This window comes from Callorhinus ursinus, unplaced genomic scaffold (assembly GCF_003265705.2).
Source record: "Callorhinus ursinus isolate GAN/ISIS: 27379988/994484 unplaced genomic scaffold, GSC_fseal_2.0 scaffold8, whole genome shotgun sequence".
In the NCBI taxonomy this organism is placed as follows: Eukaryota; Metazoa; Chordata; class Mammalia; order Carnivora; family Otariidae; genus Callorhinus; species Callorhinus ursinus.
The window spans coordinates 49,093,135-49,107,960 of record NW_027397070.1 but is presented as its reverse complement, the minus strand read 5'-3'; the positions used below and the strand labels follow the sequence as shown (position 1 = coordinate 49,107,960).

The 14,826-nt window shown below is 40.1% G+C and overlaps 1 protein-coding gene across 1 annotated transcript in view; it reads left to right on the top strand.

Moving 5' to 3' along the window:
- SPTLC2 (serine palmitoyltransferase long chain base subunit 2) overlaps positions 1-14,826 on the top strand; it is a 101,629-nt gene that overhangs the window by 19,399 nt on the left and 67,404 nt on the right. The window contains exon 2 of the mRNA XM_025869543.2: positions 3,561-3,755. Coding sequence (XP_025725328.1) covers positions 3,561-3,755 — 195 coding nt within the window. The remainder of the gene's footprint in view (positions 1-3,560; positions 3,756-14,826) is intronic.

The window sequence follows — 14,826 nt, the reverse complement described above, 5'->3', positions numbered from 1 at the left end:
AGGTTGAAATGTAAATTTGGAGTTCTGGGGAGAATTTGGAATTGACATGTAGATTTGTGCATACTTACCAGCATTTACAGTCTGTTTGAGAGCTAGCAAGTAGATGACAGTTCTCTAGAGAGGCTGTAGATAGAGACCTGAGGTTATCATGAGAGGCATATGTTGCTTTTATTAACTCTGTTTTAGTCCAAATAGTGAATAAAATCAGTGAGAAAATTCATTAAACATTTTTAAAACAAAATGATAAATGAAAATTCAGTATGTGTACTCTCGTAAAAATGAAAAAGCAAATTGGTTCAGAGGGTTATAAATAGAAAGTAGGCGTTCTACCTCTATGCCACTCCCCACTCCAATTTGTGTCTCCTTCTAGATGGTTTTAGTGCATATATATTGTTTATGGTTTATCTTGATTATACCTTTCCATTATTGCTTTGGTTAAGAGTCTTTTTTCAGCTGTTTAATAAGTGTAGTTGATAGCCTATAGACATGTGAACAAAATGGCTTATTGGTTTGGTTTTTTCCCCTCTCCTCTTCTTGTAATGTGTTTTATGATGATGTGCTTATGATTTTGACTGAAAAAAAAATTTCTTCTTTGGCCTTTTTTTCTTTTGCATTTGCTTGAAAAAAATGTTACTTTTCAAGCAAACTATCTTGGTTTTCGTTGGAGTACTTAAATCTTCCCTTGATTAATAATACTAGCACTGTTACACTCTTTTTATGTTTAATGTGAGCAGACTGAACTGTTGTTTTTTTTTTAACCTGGAGGGAGTGATAAGCTAATATTTTTCTTGATTGCCTTGTTAACAGTGTAATTCTTGTTAGAATGAATGAAAGACCTCTTAAGAGCCCTCTTGCTTGGTGAATCCAGAATATGAAATACCCTGGAAGAGTTTGTAGCCCATGTTTTGTGTAGTGTGAATTTGACCTCCAATGTAGTTGAGACTAAAAGGTATTAGATGTGGGTTCTGGAAATGTCCTAATATTAATTGTGCAGTCACTGTAACTTGCTTAAACCCTTCTGTTACAGGGTACTTACTGCTGAAAGAACAAAAAGCATAATGTGTATTTTCATTCATTCAGCAAATGCTTATTGAGCTTCTGTAAGGTGCCACTTTCTGTAATACTAATAGTAGTAAAAGGAAACATTACTGAGTACTTACTATTTGTTAAGCACTTAATAAATACTCTCCTGAGTGCTAGATGTGTGATAATGAGCAAAATAAGCCTGGTGCTTTCCCTTATGGAACATTATACATGTATAAGATGGTAATACTACTATTCTTTTCCATTTTTTATTTAGATTCAATTAGCCAACATATAGTACATCATTAGTTTCAGATGTGGTAATACTACTATTTTTATTTGAATCATGTCAAATAAAATTTAGCATCAGTAATTGAAGATCAAGTAATTTTTTTTCTCTGATTTCTAAGATTTTGTCAACTACCAGAGGTTTGCCTATCAGTTGGCCTGTACATTCTCGCCCTGAATAATCAGAGTGATCTGTGTTTTGACTGAGGCTGTTTTCCAAAAGTTACTTCATAGATGAATCTCGGTTCCTTAAAATGCAGTTAAAGTGACACTGTGATAGAATCACAATATTTAAAAGCAAACTAATGATTTAACTTCCTCCTTCCTAGACCATCCATTCAACTGTATGAATATACTTGGTCTTGCTGGTTTGGGTGTGCCTCAGATCAAGTCGGATATCTTTTAAAGGGATCCACCCACAGCATTCCTGACGTATAAATCTGTCACACATTTGTTAGAGACTTAGGAGCTCTGAAAATTGCCTTACTTTTTACTAGTATGTTCTATTGAGAGAAAACAGTCTCAGAGTTAAGGAGAGTTGGGTATTGGTATTAAATACAATGTTCTTTTAGATACAGTTTTTTAAAGAGATGATCAGAATATTATTTTTGTTGTGTTTTAAGTGTTTTTGATTTTCTTTGTCTGGCTTTATAGCTTGTTTATGTGCTATATTATTAATTTTTAAACAATCTCTTCAGTTATTGGCTCACTTGTAGCTATTCTGTTCTAAACACATTGCAGCCTTGCTCCTGCATAAAAGTTTAAGTAGTAAACGTTGGCACAGATTTCCACCCCTTTGAGGAAGAGATTGTTGAAGACCTGTATCAGTTTTTCAAATAGTTTTCAGAAGTTCTTTAGGCCATCGAATTGAAGCAGTGACAGCGGATTCCAAGGATCATGCCTATCTGAAAGCCTTTCCCTTGCTAAGAACAACTATTTCTTTTCCAGCTGTTCTGACTTGCAGCATTCAGGTAGCTTTCCCCAAAGAATATTATTGGGATATAATATTCTAAAATATATTAACCCTTGGATCAAGTTGCCTGAGAGGTCAAGAAAGAATCTTTTATTCTTTCATAATAGGGGCTTTTCATAACTCTAGTACAGTCCTCAGTTGAAAATATGTTCCTGGTAAATAGGGAGTGAGCATCCTCACTGCAGTTGGCTGTTTCAAAGTTAAGATTAAAGTTAACACACAAACTTCTCTGTTGAGATTTTTCCATAAAAGATTTCCATTAAGATTGGCCAAAAAGTAAAAAGCTTTAAGCTCTGAGATCAAAAGTGCAGTAGCTTGGTATCTGTATATTAAAATTCAAGTATCCCAAAGGATGAAACCAGGGATAATCTTAAAAGTGGAAATGGATACTTAGGTCAAGATGAAGGGGGACAGAATGATTTCATGACAGTTACTGATCACTCTTAACTGTTTTTCCCCTTGTGTTGCTTTCTACTTTCTGCTTCTGTACAGTGCTGAACCACTGTTATGTAAGCATTTTACTTTTATGCATTATTTATTTATGTTACCACAACAGAGGCTGTTAATAAACCACAGGTTTCTGCAGGGGCCTAGTGCTGGTCATTATTTGGAATACGACGGCTGGTGGCTTTAAGACTATAGAACAGGAAAAAAAAAGACTCTACAGCAGGAAAACATAAATATTTTTGTTTATTCTAGGACTGATTTACTTTGACTACTTCATTTGTAAACTAATATACTATTTTTCAGGATAGGCTTTTTCTTTGTTGATTCGTTTTTTTATCGGCTTTATTAGAACAAAGGAAATTATACACACTCCAACCATAGTGTTTTAAGATTAGTTAAAAAATCAAATAATGACAAAAATGAGTGTTAAGCATTGTTCTTAGGCAGTTCCTTCTCTGTTTTTCTTTCTTTACTGTTTATTTAAAGTATATATAACTTAAAATATTTCTGTTGAAAAAAATTATGCCCTGATAGATCTTAGTGGATTTTTTTTGACTATTAGAGAATTCTGAAGTTATGCAGATCTGTAAGGAATTAGGTTTTAAGTAGTAATCTTTTTCGTGGGATCGAAATAAATGTTTTATTTTTTATTTTTTTATTGTTATGTTAATCACCATATATTACATCATTAGTTTTTGATGCAGTGTTCCATGATTCATTGTTTGTTCATAACACCCAGTGCTCCATGCAGAACGTGCCCTCCTCAATGCCCATCACCAGGCTAACCCATCCCCCCACCCGAAATAAATGTTTTTAACCTCTGTTTTAGATCCATCATGTTACACAAAATGGAGGACTTTACAAAAGACCATTTAATGAAGCTTTTGAAGAAACACCAATGCTGGTTGCTGTGCTTACTTATGTGGGGTATGGTGTACTCACTCTCTTTGGATATCTTCGAGATTTCTTGAGGCATTGGAGAATTGAAAAGTGTCATCATGCAACAGAAAGAAAAGAACAACAGGTAATTGTTAAGAGTCTTCGATTCTGTAAATGGAAGCCTTTGATAGACATTCTGGTATTCTCACTCATTTTTTTATTTAGAAATTTGGATACACGTGGGTCGCCTGGGTGGCTCAGTCAGTTAAGTGTCTGCCTTTGGCTCAAGTCATGATCCCGGGGTCCTGTGATTGAGCCCCACATTGGGCTCCCGGCTCAGCGGGGAGCCTGCTTCTGCCTCTCCCTCTGCTGCTCCCCCTGCTTGTGTGTGCGCTGTCTCTCTCTCTCAAATAAATAAAATCTTAAAAAAAAATTTGGATACACATTAAAATAAAAATATTCCAGATGCAGTTAAATGAAAGTATTTTACAAAGACAGCAGAAAACAAGGTTAAGGCATGGAAAAATCAAAGCATTTAACGTATTTCTTCTTTTATTTTTTAAAGGTCTATTTTTTTTTTTTTTTAAAGATTTTAGTTACTTATTTAACAGACTGCGGGAGAGGGAACACAAGTAGGGCAAGTGGGAGAGGGGAAACAGGCTTCCCGCTGAGCTGGGAGCCCGATGTGGGGCTGGAGCCCGATGCGGGGCTGGAGCCTGATGTGGGGCTGGAGCCCGATGCGGGGCTGGAGCCTGATGTGGGGCTTGATCCCAGGACCCTGGGATCATGACCTGAGCCTAAGGCAGATGCTTAATGACTGAGCCACCCAGGCGCCCCTAAAGGTCTATTTCTTTATTTGAGAGAGAGTGCACGTGCATTGGCACTGAGGGGAGGGGCAGAGGGAGAGAGAATCTCAGGCAGGCTCGCTGCTGAGCTGGTTGCTGAGTTGGGCTCCTGGGCTCAATCCCAGGACCCTGAGATCATAACCTGAGCTGGAACCAAGAGTTGGATGCTCACCCGACTGAGCCACCTAGGCACCCCACATTTAACATATTTCCATTTTAATCATCACCAGAATCTATTCCTATATGATGAATGAGAAAGCTAAAATGCACAAGTTAAAATAACATTTCCTGAGTTGCTTAGTGTCAGAGCTGGTAACACAGACATGGGTCTGTGAAATGCCAGAAGCCATGTTCTTTATGTTCGTGGTATTGTGCTGTATCCCAAGCTGTGGCTCCAGTCTTCTGAGAAGACAAAGAAGTTCTGGAAGACTTACGAGGTATTTTCTCATAGACACATTATACATAGGTGTTTGGCTCACAGATAGCTCCTTTCCCCAAACAAGCCTGAAAACAATGTTGCTGAGCTACTCTGTTCACAGTTAAAAAAAAAACAAAAAACAAAACAGTCTTGTTTTAGTAATTGTAAATAGAGATGATAATGATTGTCTCTGGGGGGAAGGACCCCAACTTCACTTTTCTCTGTATACTCCTTTGCACCTCTAGAGTTCTGTACAGGATACATGTGTTGCCTATTCTCAAAAATAAATAAAATTAGAGTGAAATGCCTGGTTTTTCTAAAAACAAACGTGTTTGTTCTTGGCATGTGAAGTATGGAGAGGTTGTCCTCTAGCCCAAGGAATATACTAGGTTAGAGAAGGGTTTCCGAAGTTAGATTTTTTGGCCATCATACCTCTCATTTTTGTGGGGTATTAGAGGAGAGAGGCAGATGTGATGGCAGCAAGGTCACCACTGAGAGAGGAGCCATTAGATACTGGGAATGGGTGGTGGTCCTGTGGCAGGAAGGGCAAGGGAGCATCTAGAAACGTGGGGAAAGAAGGGATCCAAACCAGTCAGTATGGGGATTGAAGATTCTGGTCCTGGGAGAACCCAGGATCCAGGCTCTCTTCTGTCTCATCTGAGCCATTCTGCGCCATTCCCAGCCCCAGCACCACAAGTTGGTCCTCCTTCTCATTGCCCTGAGATGCCTACGTATTCATTTCATCAAGAAGGTATTTCTTGAATACCTAATGCAAGCAAAGCCCTGTATTCACAGCTTGGTCCAATAGGCCAAACTAGTTTTGATCATTGAAAACCAGAACAAATTTTTAAATTTTTTGATTCTTCCTTTTATCTACCTCTGTACATCCCAAATAGACTTTGTGGCTAGAGTGCATCGACAGTATGTTGATTCTGTACATCACTCAGGTATGACCCACTTACTATAAGTTAGAGCTTACTGTATACTTGCGGGGTTGTCTGGTATTACAGTTACTTGTTTACAGGCCAGTATCTTCCTGTCATACTGAGTTGATGGTGGTTGTGACTGATGGAAGCTAAAGTTTTATTCCCATATTCAAATTAGAAAATCTTTTTTTATAGGGACCTCTCCTAGTGTGGACACACTGTAGAGACCTGCTAACTAACATGTGAAGGTGGGGGTCGGGGGTGCTGATTGTGATGTGGAGAGCCATCCTGGCTGAGGGGAGGCATGAGGGATGTTTGGGAGAACCTGGAATGTGGGTGTATGAAAGCTTGTGTTTTGAATGTCAAACGAACTTTGGTAGGCAGTGAGGAATCTGGGTGGTTTTTGCACAGGGGTGTGACAGGAGAGATTGCACAGCTGGTGTTCTATCAAAGTGTGCTGAAGAATGAGTGAAACAATGGAGCTGTATCCAAATTACTTTGTGAAAAAGTACATTATGTTTGGAACTTATTTCATGTTCCAGAGGATGAATTGACTCCTGAGTATTGTGGTGGCCTGTGTGTACTTGACCTATGTATTAAAGTATTAGAACATATAGATTTCATTCTTAAGTATTATTTCTGATTTTGTTGAGGAAACATAAAGTCTTCAAATCTAACAGGTCTTTGTAAAAGCCCTGTACACGTAAGTAGTGTTTGAATTGTATGCAGATGTAGAACAAAAAAATAACTGAGTAGCATCGAGTTAATCAGGAAATAATTCTTGGAGGAAGAAGTAATAGGAGAAAGTATGTGGGACAGAGGGGAACATTTGCTAATTTGAAGGACTATGCTAATTTATTCAAATTCATTTCAGTAGGCTTTTCACGGTAGATAACATTAACAGTCAAACCAACTGAATTCTGCCATTTTCTTACAAAAATTCAGCCTTTAGAGGGAAGGAAGATCATTCAGCCTTATGGTAGAACATGTTTGTTTTCTGATTCTGGATTAGATGTAGTGAGAGGGATATGCAAATTTTAAGGTGTTACACTGGAAGAGGTTAGGGAAAGTGCCTGGTTGGGATCATAAAATTCAAATAGAATGTTGCCACTTCCTCATTTCACTGCGTGAATGGTGTTTATAACCACATCCTTATTTTCTTCCTCATTCCATTATAAAAGAGAGTCCATCTTAACTATTTATGCTGGTTCTTCATATGTTGCTTTGGGTAGAACTGAGTCCCATGGTCCCACTCTAAAGATAAGTTAGGGGCGCCTGGGTGGCTCAGTTGGTTAAGTGTCTGCCTTAGGCTCCTGTTTTGGTCGTGGGGTTCTGAGACCAAACCCCAACCCTGCATCAGGCTCCCTGCTCAGCGGGGAGTCTGCTTCTCTCTCTCCCTCTGCCCCTCCCCCCATATGTGCTTTCTCTTTCTCTCTCTCAAATAAATAGAATCTTAAAAAAAAAGCAAAAGAAAAATTTTAAATTTTTCAAAAATAAAGATGAGTTAGGCTGAGTTTGTTCTATTTAAATTGCAAAAAATTCTTTGAATTCTTTACTGCTTGATCCTCTGTCATTAGTGTTGTTTTGGATGAGACTGTTGTTTTTCCCAGTCTGTGGTCTGTTTCTTTTTTATGTGAGGTGAAACTAGCACTCCAGAATCATGTATGTGATTAGATAAAGCAAAAGGTTGAATTTAAAATGTTCTAGTATTGGGCGCCTGGGTGGCTCAGTCGTTAAGCGTCTGCCTTCGGCTGAGGTCATGGTCCCAGGTTCCTGGGATTGAGTCCCACATCAGGCTCCCTGCCCAGCAGGAAGCCTGCTTCTCCCTCTCCCACTCCCCCTGCCTGTGTTTCCTCTCTCACTGTGTCTCTCTCTGTCAAAAAAATAAAATAAAATAAAAAATAAAATGTTCTGGTATCTAGATAGGAAATACCTAGGAGTCTAAGGAGCAAATGATGGCAGGTGGTTACCACACACTTACTAAACCTAACATTTTGCCTCTACAGTTTGTTCATGACCACATATTAAAAAATGGGAGGGATAGGATATTAGGAAGGAACATTATGTGTTCATCTCCTGATATGTTTAATTTTCAAGATACAAAAGAAGGAAATTGATTGAAATATATTAACAGGAATTCCTGGAAGGATTTTATTCTTGACCTCCTTTAAAAAGTAGTATACTGAGAATATTCTGATAACTGTCATTTTAGCAGTATCTTTGGAAACTATTAATGTAGTACAGTTACTTGATGTATTAAGCTGGTGGATTATCAATTAGTTTGTCTTTTTTAGTTCTGGGGATTTACAAAGAGCTCTACGTGCCATTGTTTTATGTGTGTGGAGACCCGGATGGCAGTCCTCTATTTTTTTTTTTAATAACTTCATTGAGATATAATTTATATACCATAAAGGTCACCTGTTTAAAATGTGTAATTCAGTTGTTTGTAGCATTACAGTTGACCCTTGAAAAAGGTGCCAACTCTTCCCCCATGCTGCTGAAAATTCATGTGTAACTTTTGACTCCCCTAAAACTTAACTGCTGTTGACCCAAAGCCTTGCTGATAACATAAACAGTCAATTAACACATATTTTATAAGTTGTATTATACACTGTATTCTTATAATAAAGTAAGCTAGAGAAAAGAAAATGTTATTAAGATTATAAGGAGGGGTGCCTGGGTGGTTCAGTCGTTAAGCGTCTGCCTTTGGCCCAGGTCATGATCCCAGGGTCCTGGGATCAAGCCCTGCATCGGGTTCCCTGCTCTGTGGGGGAGCCTGCTTCTCCCTCTCCCACTCCCCCTGCTTGTGTTCCCTCTCTTGCTGTGTCTCTTTCTGTCAAATACATAAAATCTTAAAAAAAAAAAATTATAAGGTGAAAATACATGTATTGTACTGTACTTTATTGGGAAAAATCTGTGTGTAGGTGGACCTGCACAGTTCAAACCCATGTTGTTCAGGGGTCAGCTGTAGTTTCACAGGTGTGTAACCAGCACCATAATCTAATTTTATGACATTTTTATTATCTGAAAAAGAAACCCCATACCCATTAGCAGTCACTCATTACTCCCCCTCATCACCCTAGGCAACCACTAATCTACTTTCTGTCTCTAGATGTTTCCTATAAATGGGATCATACAGTGTGTGATCTTTTGTGTCTGCCCCCTTTCACTTGGCATAGTGTTTTTGAGGTTCATCCATGTTGTAGTAGATTTCAGTAATTCATTCCTTTGTAGTACTGAATCGTATTCCATCATATAGAACAGTCATCTATTTTTTTTTACTTTTATTTTATTATGTTAACAGTCATCTATTTTTACTTACTCTAGGGACTTCTCACTGGTACAAAGCTGTATCCCAAATAAACCTTCTTAAAGAGTTTTGTCTTAGGTAACCACTTTATTCTTTTGCACTGGTGACATTCATAGATTTGCAAAAGTTTCCCTGTTACCTGTTGGGCTTTTCTGTTTAGAGCGATAGTGCAGCTTTTTTTTAGCAAGGCACCCCCCCCCTTTTTTTTTTGGTCTTTCAAATCTTTAGGCTCTCTCTTTTCAGCTTTTCTTTATTTAGCAATTTGGAACTGTTTTTGTACTACTAACTGAGAATGTAAAAGTTTAAAGATCTGGTGGCCCTGTCTAATATCCTAAGTCATTCCAAGTTTAAATTGAGTACCGTTAAGGTGCTAAACTGGTAAACTGATTTAAAGTGTTTATCAAAATGAAGAAGTAAAGTTTAAAAAAATAGAATTCCTAGATTCTTAAGACTACCCACAAACCCTCAACAGTTCTTCGATCCCAGTTGAAGAAACCCTGTTGGTTTCCTTACATTTTAAGCTGTATTTTGGTTTTATATATATTTTTCATGAAAGCATTTTGAAACTCCCATGACAGCTTTGGTAGTAAATACCTGAAAATGTAAAGAAGTGATCTACTCTACTTAAACCTGGCCATCCGGTGGAGCTCGTTAGAGACAGCACATGATGACTGTCCAGTACTCTGCTCCTATTTACTACACATTCCATTTTGACCATTAGGAGTCTAGTGAATCAGCTTTGCATCCATTTGTCCTCTACCAGATCATTCCCAGTAGCATAGACATGTTATTTTTCCCATCTTAAAAAACAAGCTTTCTCTTGATCCTTTCTCCTCCATCTACTCCATTCCTTCTAACGTTTATTTTATTTTATTTTATTTTATTTATTTGTTTATTTATAAGTAAGTAAGCTTTACGCCCAGTGTGGGGCTTGAACTCACAACCCCAAGATCAAGGGTCTTGTTCTTGTTCTACCAACTGAGCCAGCCAGGCACCCCTCTTTCTTCCTTGTACAGTAAAATTCTCTGACATAGGTGTTTCCAGTGTCTTGCTTCCCATTCTTTACTGAACTCACTCCAGTCAGGATTTTGCGCCTACCACTTCAACTAAAACGATTCTTCTCAGGATCACCCGTGACGCCTGTGTTACAAAATCTCATATTCCTTACTCAATCTTTACCTTGCTTGGCCTGCCAGCAGCATTTGACACAATTGATCACTTTCCTTCCAGGAGCATTTTGCTTACTTGGTTGGTTTTCAGGCATTATACTTGCCAGGTTTTTCTCCTGCCTCTCTCATTCTCTCTTGCTAGATCCTTCTCATTAGCCCAACTTCTAAATGTTGATATGGGTATGGCATTGGCTTCATCCTTGGTCCTTATCTCATCTGTACAGACTCTCTTGGTGATTTCGTCCATTATCATGGCTTTTGGTACCTCTGTATGCTGGTAACATCCATGTTTATATCTCTAGCACTGACTTCCTCGTTGATCTCTACACCTGGGTATCTAGCTGCCCATTTGACGTCTCCACACAGGCATCTCAAACTTTACATGTCCAAAACTAAGCTGACATCCCCTCGTGAACAGCTGGCTATCTTCCACATCTCTCTGGATAACAGTTCTCTTCTGCCATTGCTTAGGCTGAAGACCACAGTGATATCCTTGACTCTTCTTTCTGTCACACACCATGTGTAGCCCATCAGGAAATCCAGATTCAACTACGTATCAACTTGGACGTCACCTCCTGCTTAGCCTGTCGCTCATCTGCTTCAGCCACACTGGCCTTTTGGAGTTCCTTGGTAAACCGGGTACATTCCTGCCCCACTGCTTTGTATTAGCTGTTTGCCTACCAGGGAAGCTCTTCCTCCAGATGGTCAAATGGAGAGCTCCCTCGCTTCCTTTTCTTTTATTCTACTCTGGCCACCCTAGCTAAGTTTTAGCATGGCTCCAGCATTTTACAGCCCCCTTCCTTATCTGATTTTTGTTTCCATTAGCATTTTTCACTGTTTAAGATACTTTATACATTTGTCTCATTTAGTGTCTGTCTCTTCCACCAAAATATAAATTCCACAAGGGCAGAGATTATTGTTATCTTTTTGTTTACTACTATACACCCAGTGCCTAGAAGAGTGTTTTGAACTTACTAGACCTTCAGTAAATGTTTAAGATAATAATACTGGGAGTGGTGGTAATAACAATGAAAAGTGTTGAGTCTTTTGAATTGAAGTATTCATAGGGTTGTGTGTGTGCGTGTGTGTGTGTACACACATGGACAAACAGATGACTCTGTTTTAGATCTAAGAAAACAGCTATCTTTAATTTTGAAATGTCATTGTGTGTCTTCAGTTTCAGTAGTTCAGAGTTTTGAAGCATCCTGATCTTTGCCAGATATGTAAGTATCTTAGCACCATCAGATGAAGTAGGTTTTCTTGTGATCAGATGTTACTCTAAGTAAATTGGGATGCACATTGTTGAGTCAGGCAGCTCAACAAGCTGTGACACATAAACCTTTCAGAAAAAATCGTATGTCATGGAAATGTATGGGCATAGACTTTGGAATGAAGAGGCCTGGATAAGTTCCTGGCTCTGCCTCTGACTAGTTCCCTAAATGGGAAAGCCATTTTGTCTTTCTGAAATTGGGAGTAATATCTTTTTTTAAGAGGGTGCAGGACTCTACTAACCGGCGCCGCCTTTCTGAGCTGCTGTGTTACCACACTTCCCAGTCTGGGGATGAGATGACTTCTCTTTCAGAATATGTGTCCCGCATGAAAGAGACCCAGAAGTCCATCTGTTACATCACTGGTGAGAGCAAGGAGCAGGTTGCCAACTCCGCTTTTGTGGAGCGAGTGTGGAAGCGGGGCTTCGAGGTAGTGTACATGACGGAGCCTATCGACGAGTACTGCGTGCAGCAGCTCAAGGAGTTTGATGGGAAGAGTCTGGTCTCAGTTACCAAGGAGGGCCTGGAGCTGCCTGAGGATGAAGAGGAGAAGAAGAAAATGGAGGAGAGCAAGGCCAAGTTCGAGTACCTCTGCAAACTCATGAAAGAAATCTTGGATAAGAAGGTTGAGAAGGTGACAATCTCCAATAGGCTAGTGTCTTCACCCTGCTGCATTGTGACGAGCACCTATGGCTGGACGGCCAACATGGAGCGGATCATGAAAGCCCAGGCCCTTTGGGACAACTCTACGATGGGCTATATGATGGCCAAGAAGCACCTGGAGATCAACCCTGACCACCCCATCGTGGAAACACTGCGGCAGAAGGCGGAGGCGGACAAGAATGACAAGGCAGTCAAGGACCTGGTGGTGCTGCTGTTTGAAACAGCTCTGCTCTCCTCCGGCTTCTCACTCGAGGATCCCCAGACTCACTCCAACCACATCTACCGCATGATCAAGCTAGGGCTGGGCATTGAAGATGAAGTGACCGCAGAGGAACCCAGTGCTGCTGTTCCTGATGAGATCCCCCCACCTTGAGGGTGATGAGGATGCCTCTCGCATGGAAGAAGTAGATTAGTTCTATCTGCAGACCTTGTGCCCTCTGTATAGTGTCCCCATGGCTCCCCAGCAGCCCCGAGTGGCCCCGGTTCAGCTGGTTCCCTCTGCTGATGTCTAGTGGTTTTTTCTTTTTTTTTCTCCTGTCTTTGAGGCAGGAAAGAAGGCCCTCAAGCCCTATCCCTTCTGATATTTGACGGGGTTTGGATATGTATTGTGGGTGTTTTTTTTTTATTTTGTTCCGAGATTAAAGTATGCAAAATAAAGAAGATACAGTTTTATACAGTTAAAAAAAAAAAAAAAGAGGGTGCAGGGATATTTAAGAGCAAATGTATGTAATGCAAGACATACCAAGTACTCAGGACATACCATAACTATCATAAGTACTCAAATGGAACTCTTGCTGCTGTTGTGATTATCATCATCTTTATTTTTTTTTTAAAGATTTTATTTATTTATTAGAGAGAGAGAATGAGAGATAGAAAGCAGGAGAGGGAAGAGGGTCAGAGGGAGAAGCAGACTTCCTGCTGAGCAGGGAGCCCGATGTGGGACTCGATCCCGGGACTCCAGGATCATGATCTGACCCAAAGGCAGTCGCTTAACTGACTGAGCCACCCAGGTGCCCCCATCATCTTTATTATCATATTTGGACATCTGTGTTGGGCCAGAATTGCTCTTAACAACCATGGGCAATTGTTATAATAAAGTCAGCTTCTGAAAGTGGTAGTACTCAGCCTTTTCCACTGTGATCTTAAGACCTGCATAGGCACTAGAATAGGCGGTACCTATTTATTTTGAATAGTATACAATGTTTTCTAAAAGACTCAACCTCAGCCAATAAAAGGTATTTATTGTCTAATTATTGGGATGACTCCAGACTACTTTTGGTAAGGTCTTCAATGATCCTGAATTAACAAATCCATGAATTTGAATTTTTCTCTTTGAGGCTACTGGTAGAAGTTACTTACCTGGGGATTTCACATCCAGCAATCCAGAGTGTAGCTTAACTAGATATTGTTCTCTGTTTATCATGTGTATCTGCTAGTATGTGGGGTTTGTTGAAACATCTTCAGGAAACATGTGCATGAGGAATGCATCAAGTTCAAACAGTGCATGAAGGCTATTTGTACTTGACTCTATCATTGTCATTCACCCACCAGTTAAGTATTTTTTGTTTGGGCAAGTATCCCTTTAGAGTGCTTGTTACACTGTATTGTAACTTCATTTGTGTTCCGCTCCACTCCTTTAAGAGATCTTAGGAGTGTAGAGGTTGTGTCTTACTCATTTTTATCCCCATGCCTAGCTTAGTCCCTGGGAAGAACAGGTCAGTAAATGTTTTGTTCAGTGACTGAGCAAACAGGCATTAGGTCAGCCCTGACTAAAGTCATTTCACAGTGACTAAACTGAGGGGGAAGGGGGGGGTTGGGGTTGTGGAGTGGGATGGGGGACAGGGTGGGGAGCGGGAGGGTGGGAGTAGTGGGGGTGTCAGAGTTTGCAGAGAGAACAGTCATGTTCTCTAATATATCCAGAGTCTGGCAGAAGTATTCTTCAGTAAAAGGTATTTGAATGGATGAATGAAGAGAGAAGGCCTCTAGTCCTTGAATATTTAAACTGGATGAGATATTTTTTGAAATGGACACTCACCCTTGTTGCCTAGAACTAGAACCCTGAATAGTGATACCTTTCCATTCCCATTTTTCATTGCTAAGCTGCAGGGAGTTTGGGTAGCTACCTTTCAGCTCTCTCCACCAAACCTTCTAACTGCGGTGAGACTGCTACCCTGGCCATGAGTCCCTCTCTTCTGCCATTCTGTCCCAACTGCCTTTGGTCTCTAACATCCCCTCACCGTGGCAATTTCCCCATCATTCTGTGCAAGTCTGTTCCCATCTCAGGGACTTAGTTGTTCTCTCAGTGTAAGGCTGAGCCGTGAGCTCCCTGATGTTGGCAGTGTCTGTTACGGAGAATGGAACCCCCCCCCCCCCCCCCCCAGCCACCCCCCCCCAGGGCACTGGTTCCCCAGAGCTCTACTTCATTTTAGCCTGCAGCCTTCCTTCTATACTGGGGTTTGGTAAGCCTTCTGGTAAATGGGACCAGACTGATCTCGGAAGCTAAGCAGGGTTGGGCCTGGTTAGTACTTGGATGGGGGACCAGACTTTTTAAGTGTTTTTTGCTGTTTATGAAGTAAAAACAAAAATAGTGCTCTTTGTTGCTAATAAAAATTTGTGA